The 26,273-nt window shown below is 42.2% G+C and overlaps 1 protein-coding gene across 1 annotated transcript; it reads left to right on the top strand.

Moving 5' to 3' along the window:
* Nucleotides 1-5,736: 5,736 nt before the first annotated feature.
* On the top strand, nt 5,737-24,851 carry LOC311136364 (small G protein signaling modulator 1-like; the record flags this gene model as incomplete). The annotated part of the gene is made up of 23 exons (XM_084170470.1): nt 5,737-5,743; nt 5,871-5,914; nt 8,199-8,274; nt 11,152-11,314; nt 11,422-11,571; nt 12,866-12,933; nt 13,548-13,690; nt 13,780-13,911; nt 14,031-14,152; nt 14,265-14,332; nt 14,422-14,585; nt 15,319-15,448; nt 15,868-16,059; nt 16,267-16,412; nt 18,398-18,526; nt 18,641-18,817; nt 18,965-19,033; nt 19,117-20,532; nt 20,737-20,944; nt 21,061-21,170; nt 21,295-21,391; nt 23,459-23,626; nt 23,873-24,851. The coding sequence occupies 23 exons, from the start codon at nt 5,737-5,739 to the stop codon at nt 23,959-23,961; spliced, it is 4,068 nt and encodes a 1,355-aa protein (XP_084026596.1). The 3' UTR covers nt 23,962-24,851.
* Nucleotides 24,852-26,273: the final 1,422 nt, after the last annotated feature.

The following is a 26,273-nucleotide window of genomic DNA, read 5'->3' as shown; positions in this document are numbered from 1 at the left end:
TCTTCTTTGAGGTTTATTGGCAGACTACACTCATAAGGTGTATTGCTGCCACCTACTGTACGGGGTAGTAAAAAAATACACCAACAACAAAATATGTTTTGGATGAACAAATTCATACTAATTACCAAAAACAAAAACACTAACGAAATTCACGCTACTGTACTACCCTGAATTTCAAACAAAAACAAAAAACTGTACACTACTCCTTCAGTCAGATTTAAATGTCTATTCAGATCACTACACAGGCTCAGGAACCTGGGAGGAGGGAACCTCCTTCAGTAGGCCTACTCCCTGTAACATTTTGGCTGTAAAGTCCTGGAGATCCAAACATTTATTTGCCGCCTTCACAATGATGTCTAGCTTCTTTCAGTTTTTGTTAGTTTGACTAGTGCAATTTATCGCTATAAACGCAACAAAGTCCACCTTCTTCACTATTACTGTGTCGGGATCCTTCTCCTGCATGGCATTCACTGCAGACTATGGGACATCCACTACCATCTCCTCTCTACTCACTCCTTCAGCTATTTTCACTGCCTCCACATAGGAGATCTGCTGGATGGCCCTGAACCTAGCTACTGCGATCTCCATCCTTACAGGGCACTCCGGGAACTCGGGAACGTGATTCCCATCACCATTACAACAACATGCTTAATCTGACTTTTCAAATGCAATGTATTTATTCCTTTGACAAACACTTGCCACATGTCCAAATTTTTTACAGTTGTAACACTGCAGCGGCTTCTGTACATATGGTCTCACCACATATCTCACATACCAAAGTTTTATATAAGTTGGGAGAACCACTTCATCAAACGACAGCAACACCGATAGGCTTTGCTCCTTCTTTCTGTCTATAATTTGATTCAAGCGACGACTACCACTCCTGGAATGTTACTAACGTTAGCTACCTCACCAGTGGCGACCCTTCATTCAGGCATTGAGCCCCACCTGTTTAGCTAAAAATAATATTATTAATAATAATAATAATAATAATAATAATAATAATAATAATAATAATAATAATATACAGTACCAGTCAAAAGTTTGGACACACCTACTCTTCCAAGGGTTTTTCTTTATTTTTACTATTTTCTACATTGCAGAATAATAGTGAAGACATCAAAACTATGAAATAACACATATGGAATCATGTAGTAACCAAAAAAGTGTTAAACAAATCAAATTATATTTGAGATTTGAGATTCTTCAAAGTAGCCACCCTTTGCCTTGATGACAGCTTTGTACACTCCTGGCATTCTCTCAACCAGCTTCATGAGGAATGCTTTTCCAACAGTCTTGAAGGAGTTCCTACATAGGATGAGCACTTGTTGGCTGTTTTTCCTTCACTCTGCGGTCCAACTCATCCCAAACCATCTCAATTGGGTTGAGGTCGGGTGATTGTGGAGGCCAGGTCATCTGATGCAGCACTCCATCACTCTCCTTCTTGGTCAAATAGCCCTTACACAGCCTGGAGGTGTGTTGGGTCATTGTCCTGTTGAAAAACAAATGTTAGTCCCAATAAGTGCAAACCAGATGATGGCGTATCGCTGCAGAATGCTGTGGTAGCCATGCTGGTTAAGTGTGCCTTGAATTCTAAATAAATCACTGACATTGTCACCAGCAAAGCACCCCCACACCATCAAACCTCCTCCTCCATGCTTCACGGTGGGAACCACACATGCAGATATAATCCGTTCACCTAATCTGCGTCTCACAAAGACACGGCGGTTGGAACCAAAAATCTCACATTTGGACTCATCAGACCAAAGGACAGATTTCCACCGGTCTAATGTCCATTGCTCATGTTTCTTATCCCAAACAAGTCTCTTCTTCTTATTGGTGCCCTTTAGTAGTGGATTCTTTGCAGCAATTCGACCATGAAGGCCTGATTCACACAGTCTCCTCTGAAAAGTTGATGTTGAGATGTGTCTGTTACTTGAACTCTGTGAAGCATTTATTTGGGCTGCAATCTGAGGTGCAGTTAACTCTAATGAACTTATCCTCTGCAGCAGAGGTAACTCTGGGTCTTTCTTTCCTGTGGGGTCCTCATGAGAGCCAGTTTCATCATAGCGCTTGATGGTTTTTGCGACTGCACTTGAAGAAACTTTCAAAGTTATTGACATTTTCCGGATTGACTGACGTTCATGTCTTAAAGTAATGATGGACTGTACTTTCTCTTTGCTTATTTGAGCTGTTCTTGCCATAATATGGACTTGGTCTTTTACCAAATAGTGCTATCTTCTGTATACCACCCCTACCTTGTCACAACACAACTGATTGGCTCAAATACATTAAGGAAAGAAATTACACAAATGAACATTTAACAAGGCACACCTGATAATTAAAATGCATTCCAGGTGACTATTTGACCAAAAAGGAGAGTGATGGAGTGCTGCATCAGATGACCTGGTCTCCACAATCACCTGACCTCAACCCAATTGAGATGGTTTGGGATGAGTCGGACCGCAGAGTGAAGGAAAAGCAGCCAACAAGTGCTCAGCATATGTGGGAACTCCTTCAAGACTGTTGGAAAAGCATTCCTCATGAAGCTGGTTGAGAGAATGCCAATAGTGTGCAAAGCTGTCATCAAGGCAAAGGGTGGCTACTTTGAAGAATCTCAAATATAAAATATATTTTGATTTGTTTAACACTTGTTTTGGTTTCTACATGATTCCATATGTGTTATTTCATAGTTTTGATGTCTTCACTATTATTCTACAATGTAGAAAATAGTAGAAATTAAGAAAAATCCTGGAATGAGTAGGTGTATCCAAACCTTTGACTGGTACTGTATATATATTTTTTGTTGTTGTTGTTGCCTGTTTTGCATGTTATTTTGGCATTTTTATTTTATTTTACCTTTATTTAACTAGGCAAGTCAGTTAAGAACAAATTCTTATTTACAATGACGGCCTACAACGGCCAAACCTGGACGACGCTGGGCCAATTGTGCGCCGCCCTATGGGACTCCCAATCACGGCCGGTTGTGATACAACCTGGAATCAAACCAGGGGGTCTGTAGTGACGCCTCAAGCACTGAGATGCAGTGCCTTAGACCGCTGCGCCACTCGGGAGCCCATTAATACGTGTCATATATCAGTTTGCAAACAATGTAAAAAATTAATACAAATCATTTAGTTAATAAAGCCGCATACAAACATGGCCTCTTTTTTTGCTTTCTTGAGTAAGGCAGCTCCAAAATGCAGGTGTTTCAGCCTAGCTCAGTGCTTTCTGTGGCGGTGGGGCAGCCAGCGGAAAATACGGAGATTAGGATTGGTAATGTTCTCTAGTTGTGCCGTGATTGGCTCAGTGTTCTGTCACTCATGGGGACACTACGTCACCGCAAAATCTATGGGGAGAGCTCGAAAACTTTAGCCCCTTGGGTGCTGCCATAGAGTTACATTAAGAAGTCCCCATACAAGAAGGCTCAAGGTCATTGGCCACAGATAAAATGACGTCAAATCACATTATATCTACCGTCGCTTTTATTGGACTGATCATGTCAACATCATACTTTCAAAATCTTAGCTAGCAAGCTAGACAAGCAGTCATCATCATGAATCACATCGACATCTACTGGCAAATCTTTTTCAATCCTTGTCATATGAAGAGAAATTATAGATAAAATGTATCGGTGCTCATCGGCCATTGGACATAAACATTACACAACAAGTTGGAAATCGCAAATTCAACAATGAGTGGTTTGGAAGGAATCAGTGGCTAACTGCAAGCCTTGCAAAGCAATCACTAGTTTGTTATTCAGTGGAGTGGGTGTGTGGTCCAAGTCTGGGTTTAAGGGTCTCTTTTCCAAGCTTAAAAGCATAAACATTCACATGCCATGGGCCAGAAAAGGTTAAACACATTGGCCTGCTGTTAATCTGATGCGTTCAAAACAACTGGAAACTCGGAACTGGGAAATCTCAGACTTCAGTGAGTTCAAGACAACTGGGAACTCTGAAAAAAACGAGCTCCGACTGGGAAAATACTTTTTGAAATTCCAAGTCGGGAACTCGGGCCTCTTTCTAGAGCTCCGACCTGAAGATCACTGACGTCATAATTTTTGAGTTCCCAGTTGTCTTGAAAGCACCATAAATCCAGGGAACGCCAGACTTTGATGACAAAGTTTGATGACAAAATTTGCCCACAAGGACCGCCGCGCCACCTTCCTGTTTAAGTGAGCACAGCACAACAAGGTGAGTCCAAAAATGTATTGTATGCTGCTGCATAAATTATGTAATATGCCAGGGAGATATGTATACTGTAGCTAAGGAAGTAATACTAAGTGTATGTTGTATAGTAAGCTGTTAGTAGCCCATGTGCCTCACCCTAATAATGTGGTCCCTTTGCCCCTCTTAACTTAGCCTACTGTTCTGACTTGGTGGTGCACATGTAGCCTATAGACTGTTTTAGAGAAATGTAATCATCTAATATTGTAAGAGCTTTCTTTGTCTGCTTATATGCCCCCTTTATTTATTCTACGGTTCTGACTTGGTGTACAGGGAGAATACTGTAAGAACGGCCCATGTTCTGAATTCTGTCACTGTACATTTCAAAAGTGCTGAACAAATAGTTATATTGACTACGTCTGTCCTAGCTCGCTCATTAATGTCTTTATTGAAATTACGGATTGCCTTTAATCCGCTCATCGTCCCCTTATGCCATAGTTTGTACATCTCAATTGTCAGTAGAAACCACATTTGTTTAGGAAAGTCAGCCATATCAGCTATGTTTTTTTTAAAGGCAGTAAATGAGGCTGCATTAACTATTTCGCTGCCAGACAAAGCTCTGCTGATAGCCAGATGTAGCAGTGGTAAGGATTCACTCCATGGTGCTGAAAAGAAAGCTCTGCTGTTCGGACAGCTTTATGTGGGCCCTAACAGTTTGTGGGCACCGTTTGCCACCATTATAGTTCAATTAATGTATTGTTTAGTGTTGTGTTGTGTTGTGTTGTCGTGTGTAGTGGCTTTGCTGGCATGCATCTAAAAATATATTTTTTAATTTGCCCCACCAAGATTTACATGCTAACATCGCCACTGTACCTCACTATCATCAAGATACCCTCCCCAAAGAGCCCTCCCTCCCCATTATGTCTGACATCAACGACGGAAAGCCAGAGGCATCTGGTGATGTGCCATTGAAAACGCAAACTCAAAATTCTATACATGCTTACATGAAATTGTGTTAGGCCTACTACTAATTTATTTTGATGCGGGACGTGAAAGCCTCTTTTTCACATTGACTACAATGGAGATAGTGGTAGATTGATATCTTAACTTTATTAGCTGTTATCTAGAAAATATTGGTTAGCTGCCTACTGCAAATTAGTTATTCTTACTGTTTATAAATCATATATTGTCTATTATGAGGTGGAGATCATCACAGATTGCCCCGCAAAATAAGACAGTGGAATACCATTCAACCCACACATTTAACCCCTTATTGCGTGTGTGTATGTGTAGTGAGTGAGCGAGCGAACGAGAGAGAGCGCGCGTACTTGTACCTGCCTTCGTGTGTAGCCTACCTGCGTGCGTCCTTGCATCCTTTATCAACCATAGACTGTAAATACATGCCATATCATCAAGATTGGCTGTGTATTGCACCGTGTGTCGTGTGTTGCTTTAAAGGGGCGTTCGGCCGCATATTCACAATCCGCCAGAGTGTAAACTGAAGAGAGGGACTCTTTTGAAGCAAATAGCTGTCCTTGTGCAATTGAATCAACAGCAACAGTGGGTCGCAATGGGAGGTAAGATGTTTCAATAATTTCGTTTTTCTATTTGAATAGGCAAAAAAAAATCGATGAAAAAAATATCAACATAGGTTTGAATGCCTCGGCAGCTTTCGTATGATACGGTTATGTTTTCTTATTCCAGAGGCCGAGACGCGTCAGAAATTGCTGCGCAATGTGAAGAAAGAGGTGGGTGCCTATATATTTGCAATGTTTATAACAACTAATTATTAGAAGCAACCGTTGGTCATGGATCGCTGGCAGCAGTTCTGTTTTATTGGGATGGCCAAAATTAGATTGTAAAATAGGGAGGTCTGATCAAATTGATATGCTTCAATAAAATGTAGCCTAATTGTGAAAATGTAGCCTAATATGCTTCTTTGGATCGTGATTTAATTATAAAGGGTGCGCTCATGCGTTCAGTGGCGACTTGGATTGAAATACTTGGATTATAGCCTATGCAGAGAAATCATAATCATCATTTGGGCTCAGTAGGTAGCCTAGGCAATACCGTCAAGATCAATGTAACGGTTAAGGTATGGATCCGTTATCTGCATGTGAATACGTGTGCATGTCACAGTGCAGAACCAATGAGCATCATCATTTATATAATTATTGATAACAGCTCTTACATGTGATGTCTTTCATGTTAATGCTCGTGCTGTAATGGAGGGCAATTCAATTCACTGGGCATGCTAATATCTCAGATAGCCTATTGCCCCTCTCTCTTTTATATAAAAAACAACATCAAATAAATTGATAAGATTATGTCTTGCTTCATCCAGTGTTTAGAAAGTTAATGTGGAACTGACAGCATTTGAGCAACATTAAATCTTATTCAAATCTGTTCATATACACCTCCAGAAAGAATATTACACTTTGTTTTACATTTTCTGACAAGCGAGCACTAAGATATGGTCATTTTCATAAATTATTATGATGTTGCTGTTGTTCCATGACAGTTTATTATTTGGCGACTCATCGTTATCTGACCCCACCACCTCTGCCAGAGACCCCCATCTGTTAGCTACAGCCATATCATACTTCTTCAAAGGAAAGTTGGCTCATGGTATAGTTCGGCTGCAGCATTAGGGATACCTGAAAGGGAGAAAGGAGACTTCCTCCCTGTCTGGCTCCTTTTCTTTGTAGCTGCATGCTGGTGTATCCTCTGTCCATTTAAGAGTTGCACTTTGTTGTTTTGTGCTGATAGAAAACAAAAACTACATCATTAGCAGCAGACTGTATAGTGTATTCATTTGTATGGATAGCACTGACCAGTGGTGTAGTGTAGGGTAAACGCAAGTAAACGCAGTTTACCCAGCTTTTGCGTTCAAAGTTTACACACCTATTTTTTGTATTATCACTATGTCTCTGGCCCTGTCCAGCTTTGTGACATTTTTAGATGAGGGAAAAAACGGTATGGACAACAGACCAAGTGATTGGCTATTCACTTTCATTGTTTGTAATTATGAGAGCTTCATCTTTGACAGAGCTGAAAAAATTAATGGGTGACTTTCATTGGTGATACATTTTAGAATGTTATCTATAGATAGTTTATCATCATATCAGTTATCTGTATCTCTCACTACACACACTTACAGTACACGCGCACCATCACACACACACGCAGACACCCACACACCCCCACACACACACACACATGCACATGACAAGTTATTCATGGCAGCAATTCTTATTGTGAGTCTTGTGAAGGCAATCATTGGGTCTGGTGCCCGCTGGGGGGTAAACAGGATGTTTTATTCAGTAGTGTGCGGATTGGACACTTCCAGGTTTAGCTTCACCATGCTCTCAGTCACCTGTGTGTGACTCATTGCATGTGGAGGCCTCCTCACACTGGGGACATGACTGGCACCAGGCTGTGCAGCAAGGAAAAGGGTCTTAGTTGGTGATACTAAATATACTGTATCTCAAACCCTGACTGTTTTTTCCCATTTTTTCGAGTAGATCTTATTGAATTTCTATCAATTTCCTCACAATGTTCACAATTACTCTGCACTGTATAATTTCATAATCTGGGAATTGGTCACACTATATTTTACTATTGCGTGTTTGTTGTGTTTTATTTTGAGGTTATATGAGAAATACTAAGATAACATAAGCAGCTTCATCAAACAACCTAAAAGTTATCTCAGAGTCATTTCACTGGAAAATCATTGAAAATATACACTTTAGTCGCTCCTTTTACGCTAGTCAAGCTCTGTCTTGTCTGAAGTGATACATATCTACCACCCTTTCTGTCTCTAGTCTGTCAATAAGTATCTGCACGCTTGCTTGCATTCCCTCGCCACCCTCCCTCTGCCTGCCCGTGATTATCTATTGTTGCATAATCACTCCCCATCCTTCCCTCCTTCCACGCTTTGATTTTCTTTCTGTTTCCTCATGTCAGAACCGGTCTCTTTATCTGCCGGTCGAATTAAACCCAACTTCACCTTTAACTCTCTTTTCTTCCCAGGTGAAACAGATCATGGAGGAAGCAGTGACTCGGAAGTTTGTGCACGCAGACAGCAGCCATATAATATCCTTCTGTGGTGAGTGTGTTCATGAAGTAGTATATTACTTATTTAATCAGTGTTGCAGATTTTACAAAAGTATTGACAGTTCATATTGCTCATTGGAGTTTGACTTGCCTATATCTTTTTTGATGGTTTGCTATCCCCAATTAAAGGTTATGCAGATAGATTAGGGATGGATTCATTAAACTGATCTACAGTAACTGTTTATTAAATGTACTTGATGGTGTTGTACACAAAATCATTACACCAAATCTACAAGCCCACTGAAGGACTTCAGAGGCATATGGCAGTGCTCCAGTGATTTGATGGGAGGGAGGGTGCCATGGTTGATGGGCAGGCCTAGCTGCATAGCTGATCTGGGTGGGTCTAAGTGTCGATTCAATGACTGCTTAGCTTATGTGTAACAGATGCACAAGTGCTTGGTTTATCATCTTGGAGCAAACACCATTATGATTGTAATGAGAGCAAGAGAGGAGTGGATAGAAGCAAGAGATTGTGGCAAGTAAGAAACACATGTTTCGTGAGATGAGTAACCTTATCTCCAAAGATCACCTTTCTCTCTCTTATCACAGACCCATGCATTGCTGCTATTCTCTATCAACTGAAGAATCACTGTTGGTTTGAACTAGTGCTTTGTAACACATAGGATTATTGTTACATTAACAGCACAGCAGTAAGATTCTGGAGTCAAAAGCAGGGGGATTATTATTTGGCCCCCCAGGTTTTCTGAGCAAAATGTTTATATATTTATTTATTTATGTTTTTCATTTTTTATTGTTGGACATATCAGCTCCAAGTGATTTTAATTTTGGAAATCTGTTCCAAACTATTCCCACACATAATAGAGAGATACAGTGTATGTAATCGTAAACAAATGTAAGCAATGTTTGAAATGATTATGTTTAGTAAAATATTATATCTGTTTGGACTTCTTGCGGTCAATTTCCAGTCAATCAATTATATGTAATCACGTTCCGCCCCCCTGACCATCCGATCAAGAAAAAATCTGCCCGCGGCTGAATCTAGTTGATGATTCCTGCCATAGACATACAGTTAATTTCACATAAAAAGTCTGAACTGATTGCATGGTCAGACATTTACTCATGACTACATTGACATTTACAGAGCAAAGTGACATCAGGCATCATCCTGTGGAGTTGAAATGTCAAACCCTGTCAAGTCCTGCCACCTCCTACTACCCCAATCTGCGTATGGTCACATTCTCAACCAACACAGCTTGATTTTAGGCTGTCTCTTATTCTTTACAAAGGCTGTGGCCAGAGCCCGCCTAAAATCAAGCTGTGTTGGTTGAGAATGTGACCGTACACAGATTGGGGTAGTAGGAGGTGGCAGGGCTTGACAGGGCTTGACATTTCCACTCCCACAGGATAACGCCTGATGTCACTTTGCTCTGCAAATGTAGGTCTATCTGTGTTAAATTGAACTGTCAGCAGACAGGTAGGGCAGGTCAAGCCACCCTTTGTCACCACCCCAACAGGGGGAATTCATTACAATATTCAAAGGTGTTGATACTACACCTCCACACATCCACGGATACCCTACACTCTTAGAAAAAATGGTTCCAAAAGGGTTCTTTGGGGGAGGGATAGGGTTCTACCAAGAACCATTTTGATCAGAATAACTCTTTCTGGAAGACAAGGTTTCTTTGTAAGGCAAAGGGTTCTACCTAGAAGAACCTTTAACATCCTAAGAACGATTTTGTGGAAGAAAGGGTTCTTTGATAACTCTTTGGAAGGCAAGAAGGATTCTTTGGAAGACAAGAAGGGTTCTAAATAAAACCATATATAATATTTCCCAGCATGCTCTATTGCAGGGAGATTTTCAGAATTGTTTTACTGTAATATCTGTGTTTTTGCATGTACATTGATTGGTTGATTAATTTTATGCTACACAAGATAAATAACATACAGTTTTCTAAACTAATCCAATCTGTTGGATTTATTGCACCTGTTACTGAGATGTTTGTTCCAGTTTAGATGATTGAGGTAGTCTCAGTATTCTTCCCTACCCTGGCAGTCATTCTGGATGCGGGTTGCGGGTGATTAACAATTCCACTTGTTGGATATCCTAACTCTGGCTGGATTCCAATAGAAATTACAAATCACTTTACAAGCCAGCATAATGTGACTTGCAGGCCGGATGTGGCCTGTACACCAGGAGACTCCTAACACCACTGTGTAAGGGTATAACTAGGCCCTCAAAGAAAGGCTTGATGTATATAATGTATTGTCATAAATAATACAATTTTAAAGGCTAATAAGGCTAGTAGAACCCTTCATAGACAGTTCTAGGAAGAACCTTTAGATGATCAAATGGTTCTTGGTAGAACCCTTCATAGACAGTTCTAGGAAGAACCTTTAGATGATAAAATGGTTCTTGGTAGAACCCTTCATAGAGGGTTTTAGGTAGAACCATATACAGGGGGTTCTTTGAAGAATCCTACATAGAGGGTTCTAGATAAAACCCTCTGCAAAGGGTTCTACCCAGCACCAAAAAGGGTTCCCCAATGGGGACAAACCGAAGAACCCTGTATGGCACCTTTTTTTCTAAGAGTGTAGCAACAGTAAACAGCGTTTGTCGGTTTTCAGTCTATTTCTGGTCCTGCTGAGAGCCACCTGCACATGCCCTCCAACCCATCCCTGCCTCTCTGCAGTTAGCACTCAGATTGTCCAAGGGTTTCTCACTTCATTTTCACTGGGTGCTCCTGAAAAACTCAATATCAAACTCTGCAAGGGAAATCCATAAACAGTATGTGGTTTACTTGTTGTTTACAATATATGCAATCATAGCTTAGTGAATATGGCTTTGGGGAAAGCCAAACTCTGTGTTTACTGTTGGTGTCTGTATATTCTGTACTATGCGTGTCTACAGCTGTAGTGGAGGCATGTGTGCTCCATGGGCTGAAGAGGCGAGCAGCAGGCCTCCTGTGCAGTAATAAGGTAGCAGCACTCTTCATGAAGGTGGGGAAGAGCTTTACCCCGGTGGAGGAACTGTGTCAAAAGGTCCAGGAACTAGAGCAGCTCATCGAGACCAAGTAAGACATTGATCTAACTCTAACCCCCCCCCACACACACATACACACATACGTTAAATGTATACAACATTTGTATCAAACTCTCCTTTCCTCTCTGTATTCTCCAGCAGACAGGCTCAACTAAATAATGTCAGTGTTCCGAAACAACCCAGGGTGACCAACCTCCCTCCTCAGGGCTTGAGGAACCTGTGGATCCGCACTGCTCTCATGGAGAAGCTTCTGGACAAGATTGTCATGTACCTAGTAGAGAACAGCAGGTTAGCAATTAATAAACTGATCAGCTTCCAGTTGATAGGCTGACATTGTGTTTGATCTTACAAATACCAACAGTTGTAGCTGTTCAATATGTATAGCCTACTACTTATATCCCTTTCACACTAAAACGTTTTTCTGGTGACTTTACCATACCGCCAACTTTTTCCGCCTCTTCCTTACATCTGAAAGGTATTGCCTGTATCAAAGGCAAAACGTTTATTTCCGTCTAACAACCCAGTAATCATTTCGGTAAAGTTCTGCCTACGGCTTAGTATGAAAAGTAGCCGTAATGCTGAGGCGGCATTGGCACGCACTACGCTCTTAAACTCTTGATGGTTGCTAGGGTGCGGCAGTTAACCATCCTCCTACCAGTTCTACAATTAGGCTGGGGAAATGTTAGCTAAGTTGAGGTGAGTGCTGCTCATGATCATCTTGTCTAGTTGGCTCATTATTTAGGACATTTTGCCAGCATGTTATGTAGTTTAACAAGTGGATTAATTTGCTCTTCACTCACAGACGCTTAGTAACCTAGGCCTACTCCCAACCAAAACCTTGTGACTTCACTGACTTGTCTCAATCAATGTGATTTTGTTTAACTGAATCTCTGTCTGTATAGGCTATTTGGTTAATTGGTTTCTGGCTGGGAAAATACTGTAAGTGGAGGTGGTATAGCTCATCTATTAGTTTGCTCATCTACAGTATCGCTTTTTTATATGACAGCTGCTCCACACATTCCCGTGACACAAGCTGTGTGGGAAAAATATTATTTGTATTTTATTCTGTTATATTCTATTATATTCTTACTACAAAATATATGCGTGTGGACTGTGATCGGGGTAGGTGTGTCTTGACTGTTTAATTAACTAAATTGATTTCATTTATTTGGATGTAACATAATTAAACTCCAAATATACCATTCTATTGTTTTGAAAATGTATTTTATTAGTCTTATAATGTTTTGTAGGACCTGCCTAAACAAATTAATAATGGATTTATTTTTGATGGTGTACTGTATATTCAATGGATTTATTAAAATAAACGCCCACCCACATCTGCACACCACTACTACCACTTGTCACCGGTCTGCCGGCATGTGCACGGGAGGTATAAAAGGCGTGTGTAGGCAAGAATGTGGTAAAAATGGGCCTGTTTGTAAGGGGGTCATATAAACATTGGCCATTTGTTTTTACAGGCAAAATACTGTAAATCCTACAGTATTATAGTCACTTTTCAGGGAACATGCAGCAATGCCGCTTCTTGCACCATTTTTAGTAAACATGGTTTTCTCTCTTCCAGTACTTTCTATGACAAGGAGGCCATTCTAATGGATGCTGTGGATGGACCAATCCTTGCCTCTCTGTTAGGTATTGATGGACCTCTTCTTATGGCTTCTATTGCCAGGATGTGGCCGGACGGATCTCTGATAAGATAAGAAATAACACATTGAATGGCACATTACAGTGAATGTGACTCCCTCTGAGATAACCTATAGATACAACATGACATAGGAGACTAGTGCTTAACAGTGGATATTACCTTATTTCAGATAAGGACATACATGTAGCTCTGTGGTTTAGAAGATAAATATACTGGTTACTAACTCCAAATTAACATTGTACTCACACTTATAACAGACAAGTGCATTTACCTCTTCCTGTGAAGGTAACAATGACATTGCTGGTACTTCAATCTTTCACTCTGGATGATGATGATTCAGTACATTGCTTTAGGGGCTAGGGGCTGGTCCTCTGTAGCTCAATTGGTAGAGCATGGCGCTTGTAACGCCAGGGTAGTGGGTTCGATCCCCGGGACCACCCATACGTAAAAAAATGTATGCACACATGACTGTAAGTCGCTTTGGATAAAAGCGTCTGCTAAATGGCATAATATATTATATATTATATTATAAATAGTGATTTCACCTTTCCACGCCCAAACTGTTGTGGATCTTAGTGTTTTGTTGCTCTTACTCTTGCAGTCGGCCCCTGTGCTCTGGAATACACTAAGGTGAAGACAGCCGACCACTTCTGGACAGACCCCTCTGCTGATGAGCTAGTCCAGAGACACCGCATCCATAGTGGCCACTGTCGCCAGGACTCCCCCTCCAGGCGACCTGCCCTGGTCAGTGTATGGATGATGTGTTTGTAAATGAATGATGCGTTGTGAAATATATGATGTATAAAGAATAGTCCAATGGTCTTTTCTAATAGATCCAGAAGAGGCAGTCCAGTGGCAGTATGGAGGACCGGCCCATCCTGTGGGCTAGGGACTATGTTGAGTCCCTCCATCAGAACAACAGGGCTACACTGCTGTTTGGCAAGAACAATGTCCTGGTGCAGCCGGTGTGTGTATGTGTTTGTGTGTGTGTGTGTGTGTGTGTGTGTGTGTGATTTAAAGGATCTGACATAGCTTTTTAACAGCAGGGAATGCTTTTTAGCAAATCTATTTTCTTGGTCAACAGAGGGATGACATGGAGGCTATCCCAGGGTACCTGTCTCTCCACCAGACTGCAGATCTCATGACCCTGAAATGGACACCTAACCAGCTCATGAATGGCACTGTGGCAGATGACACTGAAAAAAGGTAATATAATATCAAATCACAGTAATAGAAACATATTCTGACACTCATATTTGTCCACAAAGAGCATGCCAAATTATATATGATTTGTTCACTCTTATTGATTTTCCTACAGTGTTTACTGGGACTTTGCCATGACTATTCGCCTGGCGGAGATTGTTTATCTGCACTGCCATCAGCAAGGTACAGGAACCTCTCTTAATTATGTAGGCCTATAGCTTTGTATACATTTGCTTGTGTGTTCTTGACCTTGTGATCACGTTTTTTCCCAGTGGACAGTGGTGGGACAGTGGTTCTGGTGAGTCAGGATGGGATCCAGAGGCCTCCACTGCGGTTCCCCCGGGGAGGACACCTGCTCCAGTTCCTGACCTGCCTGGAGACGGGCCTGCTGCCACACGGACAACTGGATCCTCCGCTCTGGTCCCAGAGGGGAAAGGTCTGCATGGAACATATAAATGCCCCAGATAAAGTCCCATTCTGAATTCATGACAATTATTCCGATCTCAATTAATGTTTACTGTAGCTATTATGTCCACATCCACTAAATCAAGCCTGATGGTATGATTTAGCTAGTTGTTTCTTGTAACATTAGAAATAGGCTCATAAGTAGCAGTATTTCTGTTGTTTGACTGAGGATAACTCTGATCTCTGTGTTAGTACACTGCTGCCAGAGGAATACTTTTACACTGACATTGATCTTATCCACCAATTTAGCCTCCAAGTATAAAATAACCTTGACCTGCCAAAGCAAAGGGAACAACATGTGAAGGTTTTGATATGGGTTGTGATGATGAACGTGGTAGTGATAGCAGAGCTGAGACTATAATTCACAGGCTGCAGTAGAAGATAGCTTTGTAAGGGTTGTGGTATATTACCTGGCGTGGGGAGTGAAAGACTATAAAGCCTAGGAGTTTAGGTGTGAGTGGGGTCTTAATACATCCTCTGGATAACATGAAGGACATTTGCAAGACCAAGGACAAGGACATTGACTTGAGATTGGCGTTCTCAGGCTGGATCATTAATTGTATCTAGCCTAGTCTTGCGTCAAAATTAAATTATAGGGATCAGAGTTTTAGAGTAAGATCAAATAAACTTTAATCACTCTCGCGAATCATCATCATAACATCCTTTTGTCTTATACTGAGTGCAGTACCTTCCTTTGCCTACAGGGAAAGGTTTTCCCTAAATTGCGGAAGAGGAGTCCGCAGGGGTCTGTGGAGTCTGTGTCGGATAAAGAGGAGGACGAGGCCACTGATTATGTCTTTCGGATCCTGCTCCCTGGTACTCCGTCAGACTTTGGTATGTCACTTGTGATCTCTTTATTCTGTATCGATTTTCTGTTCAAATATGTACTGAATATACTTTTCATTCGTTTTTTTCTCTCTCTCTCATTGTTTGTTTTGTTGACCATTGTCCCACCTGCCTTCCCTCAGCCCCTCTCTGTCCAGCCCTTGTGTCTCTGCCTGTATCTGTAGTCCTGTGAACCTGCGAACACCCTCCATTAGTTACCCTGGATTTGAGACCATGCATGGGCATTAAGTTGTCTTTGTCACACCGCCATCTTCTGGCTTGGTTTGTCAATGTTTACATGTTTATTATTAAAGAAAGTCACCCAAATCCTCCATCAGTTCTAGATGATCATGTAGCTGCTGCTAATGACAATAACAATAACGACGATGTTCCTGCTGATGGTAACATTGACCCTGTTTGCTGTCCAGTGGCTCCAGAGCTGATGGACCAGGCGTTGAACATGTGGCACCCAACTCCCAGGAAGTCCTCCTGTTTCTCCTGCTCTCTGAACGGATCCCCTGTTGGCTCGCTACCCAACGGCTGCAACCAGGACAGGGCTCCCCTGAAACTCCTCTGTGACACCATGAAGTACCAGATAATTTCCCGTGCTTTCTATGGCTGTGAGTACATGCATCTTGAATTCATTTTGGAAAGACTGATTCAAATGCTATATTCTTCATGCAGTGGCATACTGTAGTTTCGCAGGGGCCCTGCAAGGTCTGGTGGTGGGGGGCGGAGCCCGTCTTGCGGGAACGTGTGGTACGCCAGTGTCTTCATGTTATGGTTGGATTGATAACCATGCACGTTTCTTCACTTCTTCATTGAAGGGCTTGCCTACTGCCGTCACCTGTCCACCGTTCGTATCCACCTCTCTGCCCTGGTCAACTCCACCATCGTCAACCCTGACGTGCCACATGATGCCCGGGAAGGGCTCACTGTGGATGTCTGGAGCAGCTTCCTCCAGGACTGCTCTGTAAGATCTACTGTACCATCTGCTCATCATTCTAAACACACTGTACACACAACCACAACCTGCAGTGATTGTGTATGTTCTACAGGGTTTAGCTAACTGCTCACTGTGCGAATGTATCTGCCTTCATCAACATCAACATCCCACTGAGAGGCATACAGAACCACACAGCAACTGATGACAGTACTATATTGAGTCTGTACAGTGGCTTGCGAAAGTATTCACCACCCTTGGCATTTTTCCTATTTGTTGCCTTACAACCTGGAATTAAAATAGATTTTGGGGGGGTTTGTATCATTTGATTTACACAACATGCCTACCACTTTGAAGATGCAAAATATTTTTTCTTGTGAAACAAACAAGAAATAAGACATAAAAAGAGAAAACTTGAGCATGCATAACTATTCACCCCCCCAAAGTCAATACTTTGTAGAGCCACCTTTTGCAGCAATTACAGCTGCAAGTCTCTTGGGGTACAGCTGCAAGTCTCTTGACTCCCGAGTGGTGCAGTGGTCTAAGGCAGTGCTAGCTGTGCCACTAGAGGTCCAGGCTCTGTCGCAGCCGGCCGCAACCGGAAGACCCATGGTTCGAGTTCAGGCTCTGTCGCAGCCGGCCGCAACCGGGAGACCCATGGGCGGCGCACAATTGGTCCAGCGTCGTCCAAGGTAGGGGAGGGTTTGGCCGGCAGGGATGTGGGTTCGCCTTATACCACTCAAGTGTTGCTTTAGCAGTATGCTTAGGGTCATTGTCCTGCTGGAAGGTAAACCTCTGTCCCAGTCTCAAATCTCTGGAAGACTGAAACAGGTTTCCCTCAAGAATTTCCCTGTATTTAGTGCCATCCATCATTCCTTTCAATTCTGACCAGTTTCCCAGTCCCTGCCGATGAAAAACATCCCCACAGCATGATGCTGCCACCACCATGCTTCACTGTGGGGATGGTGTTCTCGGGGTGATGAGAGGTGTTGGGTTTGCGCCAGACATAGTGTTTTCCTTGATGGCCAAAAAGCTAAATTTTAGTCTCAACTGACCAGAGTACCTGCTTATTTTTCTCTTTAAGCAATGGCTTTTTTCTGGCCACACTTCTGTAAAGCCCAGCTCTATGGAGTGTACGGCTTAAAGTGGTCCTATGGACAGATACTCCAATCTCCACTGTGGAGCTTTGCAGCTCAGTTGGTAGAGCATGGCGTTTGCAACACCAGGGTTGTGTGTTCGTTTCCCATGGGGGGCCAGTATAAAAAAATATATAAAAAATGTATGCTCCGGATAAGAGCGTCTGCTAAATGACTAAAATGTTAAATGTTATCTTTGGTCTCTTTGTTGCCTCTCTGATTAATGCCCTCCTTGCCTGGTCCGTGAGTTTTGGTGCGCGGCCCTCTCTTGGCAGGTTTGTTGTGGTGCCATATTAATTCAATTTTTTAATAATAGATTTAATGGTGCTCTGTGGGATGTTCAAAGTTTCTGATATTTTTTTATAACCCAACCCTGATCTGTACTTCTCCACAACTTTGTCCCTGACCTGTTTGGAGAGCTCCTTGTTCTCCATGGTGCTGCTTGTTTGGTGGTGCCCCTTGCTTAGTGGTGTTGCAGACTCTGGGGCCTTTCAGAACAGGTGTATATATACTGAGATCATGTGACAGATCATGTGACACTTAGATTCCACACAGGTGGACTATTTAACTAATTATGTGACTTCTGAAGGTAATTGGTTGCACCAGATCTTATTTAGGGGCTTCATAGCAACGGGGGTCAATACATATGCACACACCACTTTTCCGTTATTTATTTTTTAGAATATTTTGAAACAAGTGATTTTTTTCATTTCACTTCACCAATTTGGACTATTTTGTGTATGTCCATTACATGAAATCCAAATAAAAATCAATTTAAATTACAGGTTGTAATGCAACAAAATAGGAAAAACGCCAAGGGGGATGAATACTTTTGCAAGGCACTGTATGTAATCACATTCACAACCTTTTCTCCTGCAGGTATATGATGAGCAAGAGCTTCTGCGGCTGGTGTACTATGGTGGTGTGGATCCTACAATACGCAAGGAGGTCTGGCCATTCCTGCTGGGTCACTACCACTTCGATATGACCGAGAAATGTAGGATGGAGGTGGGCACTGTTATATTGTGGTAAAATTACAAACTCAGGAATCAAAGTAGGGAGGAGGGTCAAATGTAATACCATTACACACTAGTGACCCTGTGTGTTTATCTGTGTGTATAGGTGGACGAGCAGGTGCGGGCCTGCTATGAGCAGACTATGAAGGAGTGGCTGGGCTGTGAGACCATCGTAAAGCAGAGTGAGGGGGAGAAGCATGCTGAAGCCATAGCCAAGTGCAACTCTGTGGCCAGTGTTGACAGACCAGGACCAGTGCAGCAAGACTCCACCATCAGCACTGATGTAAGGGGGTCATACCTGTCCCATTTGATGGCAATACATGACAGAATTTGTGACTCATACTCATATGGTTAACACACTTACATACGTCTCTCCCCATGCTGTTCCGGTCTCTTCCTGGTTGGCATTTGGCTCATCCTCCTACACCAGTCCTCACAGAGCATTGGTTCAGACAAACAGATTGTCCACTCACAGAGTGACTCCAGCAGTAGCACACAGGTACAGTATGTTTATACTGAAGGATTTTAATATAATATATTGATGACACTTAGTATTCACTGTCCTATGGTCTGCTGTTGCAGGCATTTTGGTCTGTCGAGGAAGTGGATCTGATTGAATCTGAGACAAAGCTAGAGAAAAGAAAAGAGCAGTCCATAACCCCAATGAAAGACCTCCGAGATGTAGCCATCCCAAATGATACCTCAGACTCTGGGGACCCATCCTTCTGCAACTTGTCTGTTGACTCAGGTCTTCCAGAACAGCCTCAAAGCACAAACAACAACAACAGTCATGTATCTGACTCACCAGTCAGACCAGCAGCCACTCAGCCATCACCAGAGCCATCAGCGGCCCAAGGAGCTGCATCTAGCCCAGTGGCCAAGGCTGAGCCACCCCTAATAGAGAGTCCTTTCACTGTCTTGGGAACTGAAGGTGAAACTGAAGAACTGAAGCTGCCGATAACAGTTGATAACAAGGCTGCATCAGCTGGAGAGTTCAAGGCCCCAGAGCGTGAAGTGGTTGAAAGCTCAAAATTGGTAGACATCGGGAAAACCTCAGAAAAGGTTGAAGAGGGTTCTGACAAAGAATATGTAAAGTCCTTAGGAAATGTTGAAATGGAAGAAAACAAAGTTATAGCAGATGGGTTGTCTGAAGTTTCCACCACAAAAGACCCAAATCTCTTTGTGAGAGCAGCTTTTGCAACTGAGAATACTGATATTCTCAAACTAGAAATTGAGGTTTCTAATGTATATATTCCAGCACCGCGACTAGGCGAGGCCACAGTTACTAAAACACAAAAGAGCAAAGCCCCAGCGACAGAGCCCTTCTGTCCCACAGAGCCATCTGTAACAGAAGGAAACAAAGATTCAACAACGATACGGGAGGCTGGTATTGCTGGAAAAGAGGACACAACCTCCTCTGACATTGAAGAAATCACAGAATCTGAATTTCTAAAAATTCAAACCCCTCAAACCAGCAAGGCTTGTGTTTGTGAGAAAGACATGGATAGTACTAAAGGAAAGGTTGCAAAAGTATTCGAAACCAAACCATTAGTCGGTGTCCCTGAGAAATACAATAACACAGCTCCAGAAAAGACAGTTGCCATAGATTCAGAGAAACATGCACCTGCATTGCCAGTACTGAATCCACCCCCGCCTGAGGCCAGGGCCAGTGTTACAGTGACAGCCCCCTCTAGGCGATCTCCTGATACACTAGATTCTGATGACTCGCCCTCCGCCTTAGAGATGGAGGACATTCCCACGGCCTGGGCTAGACCCTTGTCTGGCCTGATGGCTCCCCCACAAGCCCCCTTGGCCCTCGGGAGAGTTGGCTCAGGGGAGCCTGTCCTGGATGCACGCTCCAACACCAGTCCTGATGGAACAGAGCCAGCCCTGTCTGAGGAGGAGCCTGAGATAGAGAGTCTCTACCCTCAGTCTGAATCTGTGGTTGCGACAAAGGAACTCAAACCTGAGGTCTCACCTGCAGGGACTATCTATTCTGTAAGTACTCCAAATGAGTTACCTACTGTATGTGTACTGTAATGAATGTCACAGATTTTGAGGTTGATTGGCTAAGAGTTGGTTTAACATACAGTACCCAACTGGCTACAGAGCTGACACAATGCTGGTATGAATTACGAAACAATAGCCATTTGAAGTTGAACAACTTTAACTCATCTTAGTCCCTTTTGTCACTCTGTGCAGCAAGAGCAGCTGGATTTGTACTTGCTCAACCTGCATCGCATTGATAAGGACGTGAGACGCTGTGACAGATCCTACTGGTACTTCACCCCTGCTAACCTGGAAAAACTACGCAACATAATGTGCAGTTATGTGTGGCAGCATCTGGAGATTGGCTATGTCCAGGGCATGTGTGATCTGCTGGCTCCTTTACTGGTCATTCTGGATGATGGTCAGTCTGCATGAACAATAGCTCTCTTATACTGCATAATATTACTGCATCATTTGCAGACATGAGTAAGATAACATTCATCATTTGCTGTTTATTTGTGTCTGTGTGTTACCCAGAGGTCATGGCTTTCAGCTGCTTCTCTGAGTTGATGAAAAGGATGAATCACAACTTCCCCCATGGAGGGGCCATGGACTCACACTTTGCCAACATGCGCTCCCTCATCCAGGTACCATAAACACGTATGCTCACACACACGCACATATATTCACAGTCACACATGCAAATTATTATAAGTACAGTGATATTACTTTGTAGTAACAGATAGGCACTCTCATATTTTTTTCTGCTAGATCCTTGATTCAGAGCTCTTTGAAGTGATGCAGATGAATGGAGACTACACTCACTTCTACTTCTGCTACCGCTGGTTCCTGCTAGACTTCAAACGAGGTGCTGACATCTGCATGAGCATGTCTTACATCGCACACAGTGCCTTGCAAAAGTATTCATCCCCCTTGGCGTTTTTCCTATTTTGTTGCATTACAACCTGTAATTTAAATTGATTTTTATTTGGATTTCATGTAATGGACAGACACAAAATAGTCCAAATTGGTGAAGTGAAATGAAAAAAATCACTTGTTTCAAAAAATTCTAAAAAATAAATAACGGAAAAGTGATGCGTGCATATGTATTGACCCCCGTTGCTATGAAGCCCCTAAATAAGATCTGGTGCAACCAATTACCTTCAGAAGTCACATAATTAGTTAAATAAAGTCCAACTGTGTGCAATATAAGTGTCACATGATCTGTCACATGATCTCAGTATATATACACCTGTTCTGAAAGGCTCCAGAGTCTGCAACACCACTAAGCAAGGGGCACCACCAAGCAAGCAGCACCATGAAGACCAAGGAGCTCTCCAAACAGGTCAGGGACAAAGTTGTGGAGAAGTGCAGATCAGGGTTGGGTTATAAAAAAATATCCGAAACTTTGAACATCCCACAGAGCACCATTAAATCCATTATTAAAAAATAGAAATAATATGGCACCACAACAAACCTGCCAACAGAGTGCCGCGCACCAAAACTCACGGACCAGGCAAGGAGGGCATTAATCAGAGAGGCAACAAAGAGACCAAAGATAACCCTGAAGGAGCTGCAAAGCTCCACAGTGGAGATTGGAGTATCTGTCCATAGGACCACTTTAAGCCGTACACTCCATAGAGCTGGGCTTTACAGAAGAGTGGCCAGAAAAAAGCCATTGCTTAAAGAGAAAAATAAGCAAACACGTTTGGTGTTCGCCAAAAGCCATGTGGGAGATTCCCCAAACATATGGATGAAGGTACTCTGGTCAGTTGAGACAAAAATTTAGCTTTTTGGCCATCAAGGAAAACGCTATGTCTGGCGCAAACCCAACACCTCTCATCACCCCGAGAACACCATCCCCACAGTGAAGCATGGTGGTGGCAGCATCATGTTGTGGGGATGTTTTTCATCGGCAGGGACTGGGAAACTGGTCAAAATTGAAAGGAATGATGGATGGCACTAAATACAGGGAAATTCTTGAGGGAAACCTGTTTCAGTCTTCCAGAGATTTGAGACTGGGACAGAGGTTTACCTTCCAGCAGGACAATGACCCTAAGCATACTGCTAAAGCATCACTCGAGTGGTTTAAGGGAAAACATTTAAATGTCTTGGAATGGACTGGTCAAAGCCCAGACCTCAATCCAATTAAGAATATGTGGTATGACTTAAAGATTGCTGTACACCAGTGGAACCCATCCAACCCATCATGTAGCTCAGTTGGTAGAGCATGGCGCTTGCAACGCCAGGGTTATGGATTTGTTTCCCACAGGGGGCCAGTATGAAAATGTATGCACTCACTAACTGTAAGTCGCTCTGGATAAGAGCGTCTGCTAAATGACGTAAAATGTAAAAACTTGAAGGAGCTGGAGCAGTTTTGCCTTGAAGAATGGGCAAAAATCCCAGTGGCTAGATGTGCCAAGCTTATAGAGACATACCTCAAGAGACTTGCAGCTGTAATTGCTGCATAAGGTGGCTCTACAAAGTATTGACTTTTTGGGGGGGGGGGGGGGGGGGTGAATAGTTATGCACGCTCAAGTTCTGTTTTTTTGTCTTATTTCTTGTTTGATTCACAATAAAAAATATAGTGGTAGGCATGTTGTGTAAATCAAATGATACAAACCCCCAAAAAATAAATTTTAATTCCAGGTTGTAAGGCAAGAAAATAGGAAAAATGCCAAGGGGGTTGAATACTTTCGCAAGCCACTGTATGTGTATGGTGATGGAATCAAACAGAAAGGGGCATGCTGGTGATGCTTAAACCTAAATTAATCTTGATCAAGGTATTCAATATGAAGGACCTATACAGATTTTAGAAAATGTCATTGTTAGTATTTTCTGACGTTTTTATTTATGTAACATGACTGTTCTGCAGGCAGGTCACATCACAGCGTCTTACTTGGTGTATAACCTGCTGTGCCATTCTTCCCTTCAGAGATGGTGTATGATGATGTGTTCTCCGTGTGGGAGACCATCTGGGCGGCCACGTATACCTCCTCCACTCATTTTGTTCTCTTCATCGCTCTGGCACTGGTGGAGATGTACCGAGACATCATCCTGGAGAACAACATGGACTTCACTGACATCATTAAGTTCTTCAACGGTGAGGCTAAAGGATGACATTAGATGTTGTTATGGAATGGAATATTTGATAATTCAGTTATTTCATTCATTTCATTGCCACTTTCTTTTTGCTTGCTGAATGTATGTTTTGAATGTAGCAACTGCTTTTATTGTGCTTGCTAACAAAGGCAAAAAGCATAACTCCATAGGCTGCACTCATATGTAAATCAACACAACCAATTAGGTTATTGTAACACAGTGTGTTTGATTTGATTTCCCTCTTCAGAAATGGCTGAGCATCATAACGTCCCACAGGTCCTAACAATGGCTCGAGACTTGGTCCTCAAAGTGCAGACTCTCATAGAAAACAAGTAATCCTCCATGTGTCTGTTCTTCTCCCTTACACTCAGTGTGCAAAATGTTGACAATATGTTAACTTGTATTTGTATGAAAGCTAAACCAACAATTGACAAATGCAGAGTAGTCAGTATTTCATTGCTTCTAAATAATTATTTTTATTTCTGAAATCATCAGGTGACCCATACTGAAAATATTATCACACTACAATAATTGCACAACACAGTATTTCTGTGTCTCAGTCTCTAAAAGCACTTTCCTATGTTCAGGTAATTAACATTATAATCAATACGTTTTAATAAATGTAATTGTTCACATAGTGAATGTACCCTTTTAAAAACAAGAACTATTTTGCATATTGCTTCAGGATGGTTTTGTATTTGTTTTGCCTTAAATTGAGCTATTTTGTGCAGGGATATTCTCAATATGATAACCAAATGAGGTCTTGTTTGTACATTGCCATCCGACACTTCCCATCAGTTAGAACCATTCACAGAGTAGAGGTACAGCCAAAAAGCCTGCACCCCTCCAACATGGCAGCCAGTATTTTTGTATTAGTGCTTAAATCGGTCTCTTCATTATATCTTCTCCTGATCGGCTAAATGTCTGTGTGTATTGCTGTTGTACTGTAATGTTAACTGTAAAAGTATTTGTAACACATAGGCTAATGTTCAAAAGTATCTGTGAGTATAACAATGTAGCTATATTGTTTCATATCAGATATGTACACACGTCGGCTACTGTACATGTGATTTGTCGCTTGACAATAACAATTAATAAACCGTCAAACATATATAAGCAAAGGAGAAAAATACTCGTATTTTTTCAATGTATTCTTGAACTGTTTATTGTTGTTATTACTTTGCTGTGTATTAAACAATCCGTATATTTGGGATTCAGCATTGTGTAAACTTTGGTTTAATTCATTGCACTTCACTCCGTGTTGTCTTTGGTAAAGCCACGTTTGCCTGTAGCCAAAGTGTGCTGTAGGGTCGTCACTATCACAACTCAGGTTATGCAGACATAGGAGGCGGCTGGTTCGGTTCTCAGAATATTTATTATCACAAAGGGTCAAGCAAAACGGCAGGTCGAGGGCAAGCAGAGGTTTGTAATCCAGGGCAGAGTCAACAAGGGACAGAACGGCAGGCAGGCTCAGGGTCAGGGCTGGCAGAAAGGTCGGAATCGGGAAGACTAGAAAACAAAACTAGAGAGAAGGTAACACACAGAAAAAACACTGGAACGACTTGACGAGGCAAGATGAACTGGCAACAGACAAACAGAAAACGCAGGTATAAATACACAGGAGATAATAGGGAAAATAGGAGACACCTTGTGGGGGGATAGAGACAAGCACAAGACAGGTGAAACATATCAAGGTGTGACAGACACTAGTTATCACAGCCATAAAGTCATCATTATGTCTAAACCTGCCTATTTCTACAATTTATCTTCTGTTGGATTCTATTTTTCTCATAATTGGATCTGTATGTGATGAATAGCTTGGAAGGAATGCATTAATGAGGAGCATAGGTTTGAACTGTACTGATATGGATTGTTTCACATAGCAGGCTGTGATTCATGTGGGGAACGTTAGGGGCTAGGATGAGATAAGACTTGTATTTCTCACAGATACGAACACTCTCTCTTTGTTGTCTGTGAAACCGTCCTTGAACGTGGGTACATGGAGTACAGTGGAATGGTGTCTTTTGGGTGCTGACTCCACAGGTTGTTATGATAAACTTGTGCCTGGCAACAGTGTGCAACAAATGAAGCGCCGAGGAGTTGGGACCAACCCCTGCGCCAACGGATTGGCTGAGTAAAGTCTAAACCACACTCAGTCCTTTACTCTGATTGGCCAACAGAAGAGGTGGGAACTATCTGTCAGAGTATTTGAGAAATAACCTGAAAACAATGTGTTAGTTCTCTGAGTGCACTGCGAGGTATTTCAGTGGACCCGTATATACGAACCTTCATACTTATCATACATACATTTTGCATATAATAAATTAAGCTTGGATTGAAGATCTCTTGATTCTTATTCCAATACCAGATTTGAATTACGCAATTTCTAACACTTCTTAAAATCTGATTTTAAACCTAACTATAATCACACTGCTAACCTTATGCCTAACGCAAACCTTAAATTAAGGCCAACAAGCAAATTTTTTGTGCGCCAATTTTGACCTTGTGGCTGTGGAATCTGACTTTGTGGCTGTGTTATCTAGTGGAAACCGTGCTGGTGTAGACAAAGATACACTACATGACCAAACGTTTTTGGAAACCTGCTCGTCGAACATCTCATTCCAAAATCATGGGCATTAAGTTGGTCT

The sequence above is a fragment of the Coregonus lavaretus genome, assembly GCF_964263955.1.
Source record: "Coregonus lavaretus genome assembly, chromosome: 10".
In the NCBI taxonomy this organism is placed as follows: Eukaryota; Metazoa; Chordata; class Actinopteri; order Salmoniformes; family Salmonidae; genus Coregonus; species Coregonus lavaretus.
The sequence above is the reverse complement of the archived record's forward strand: the minus strand, read 5'-3'. Positions and strand labels throughout refer to the sequence as shown.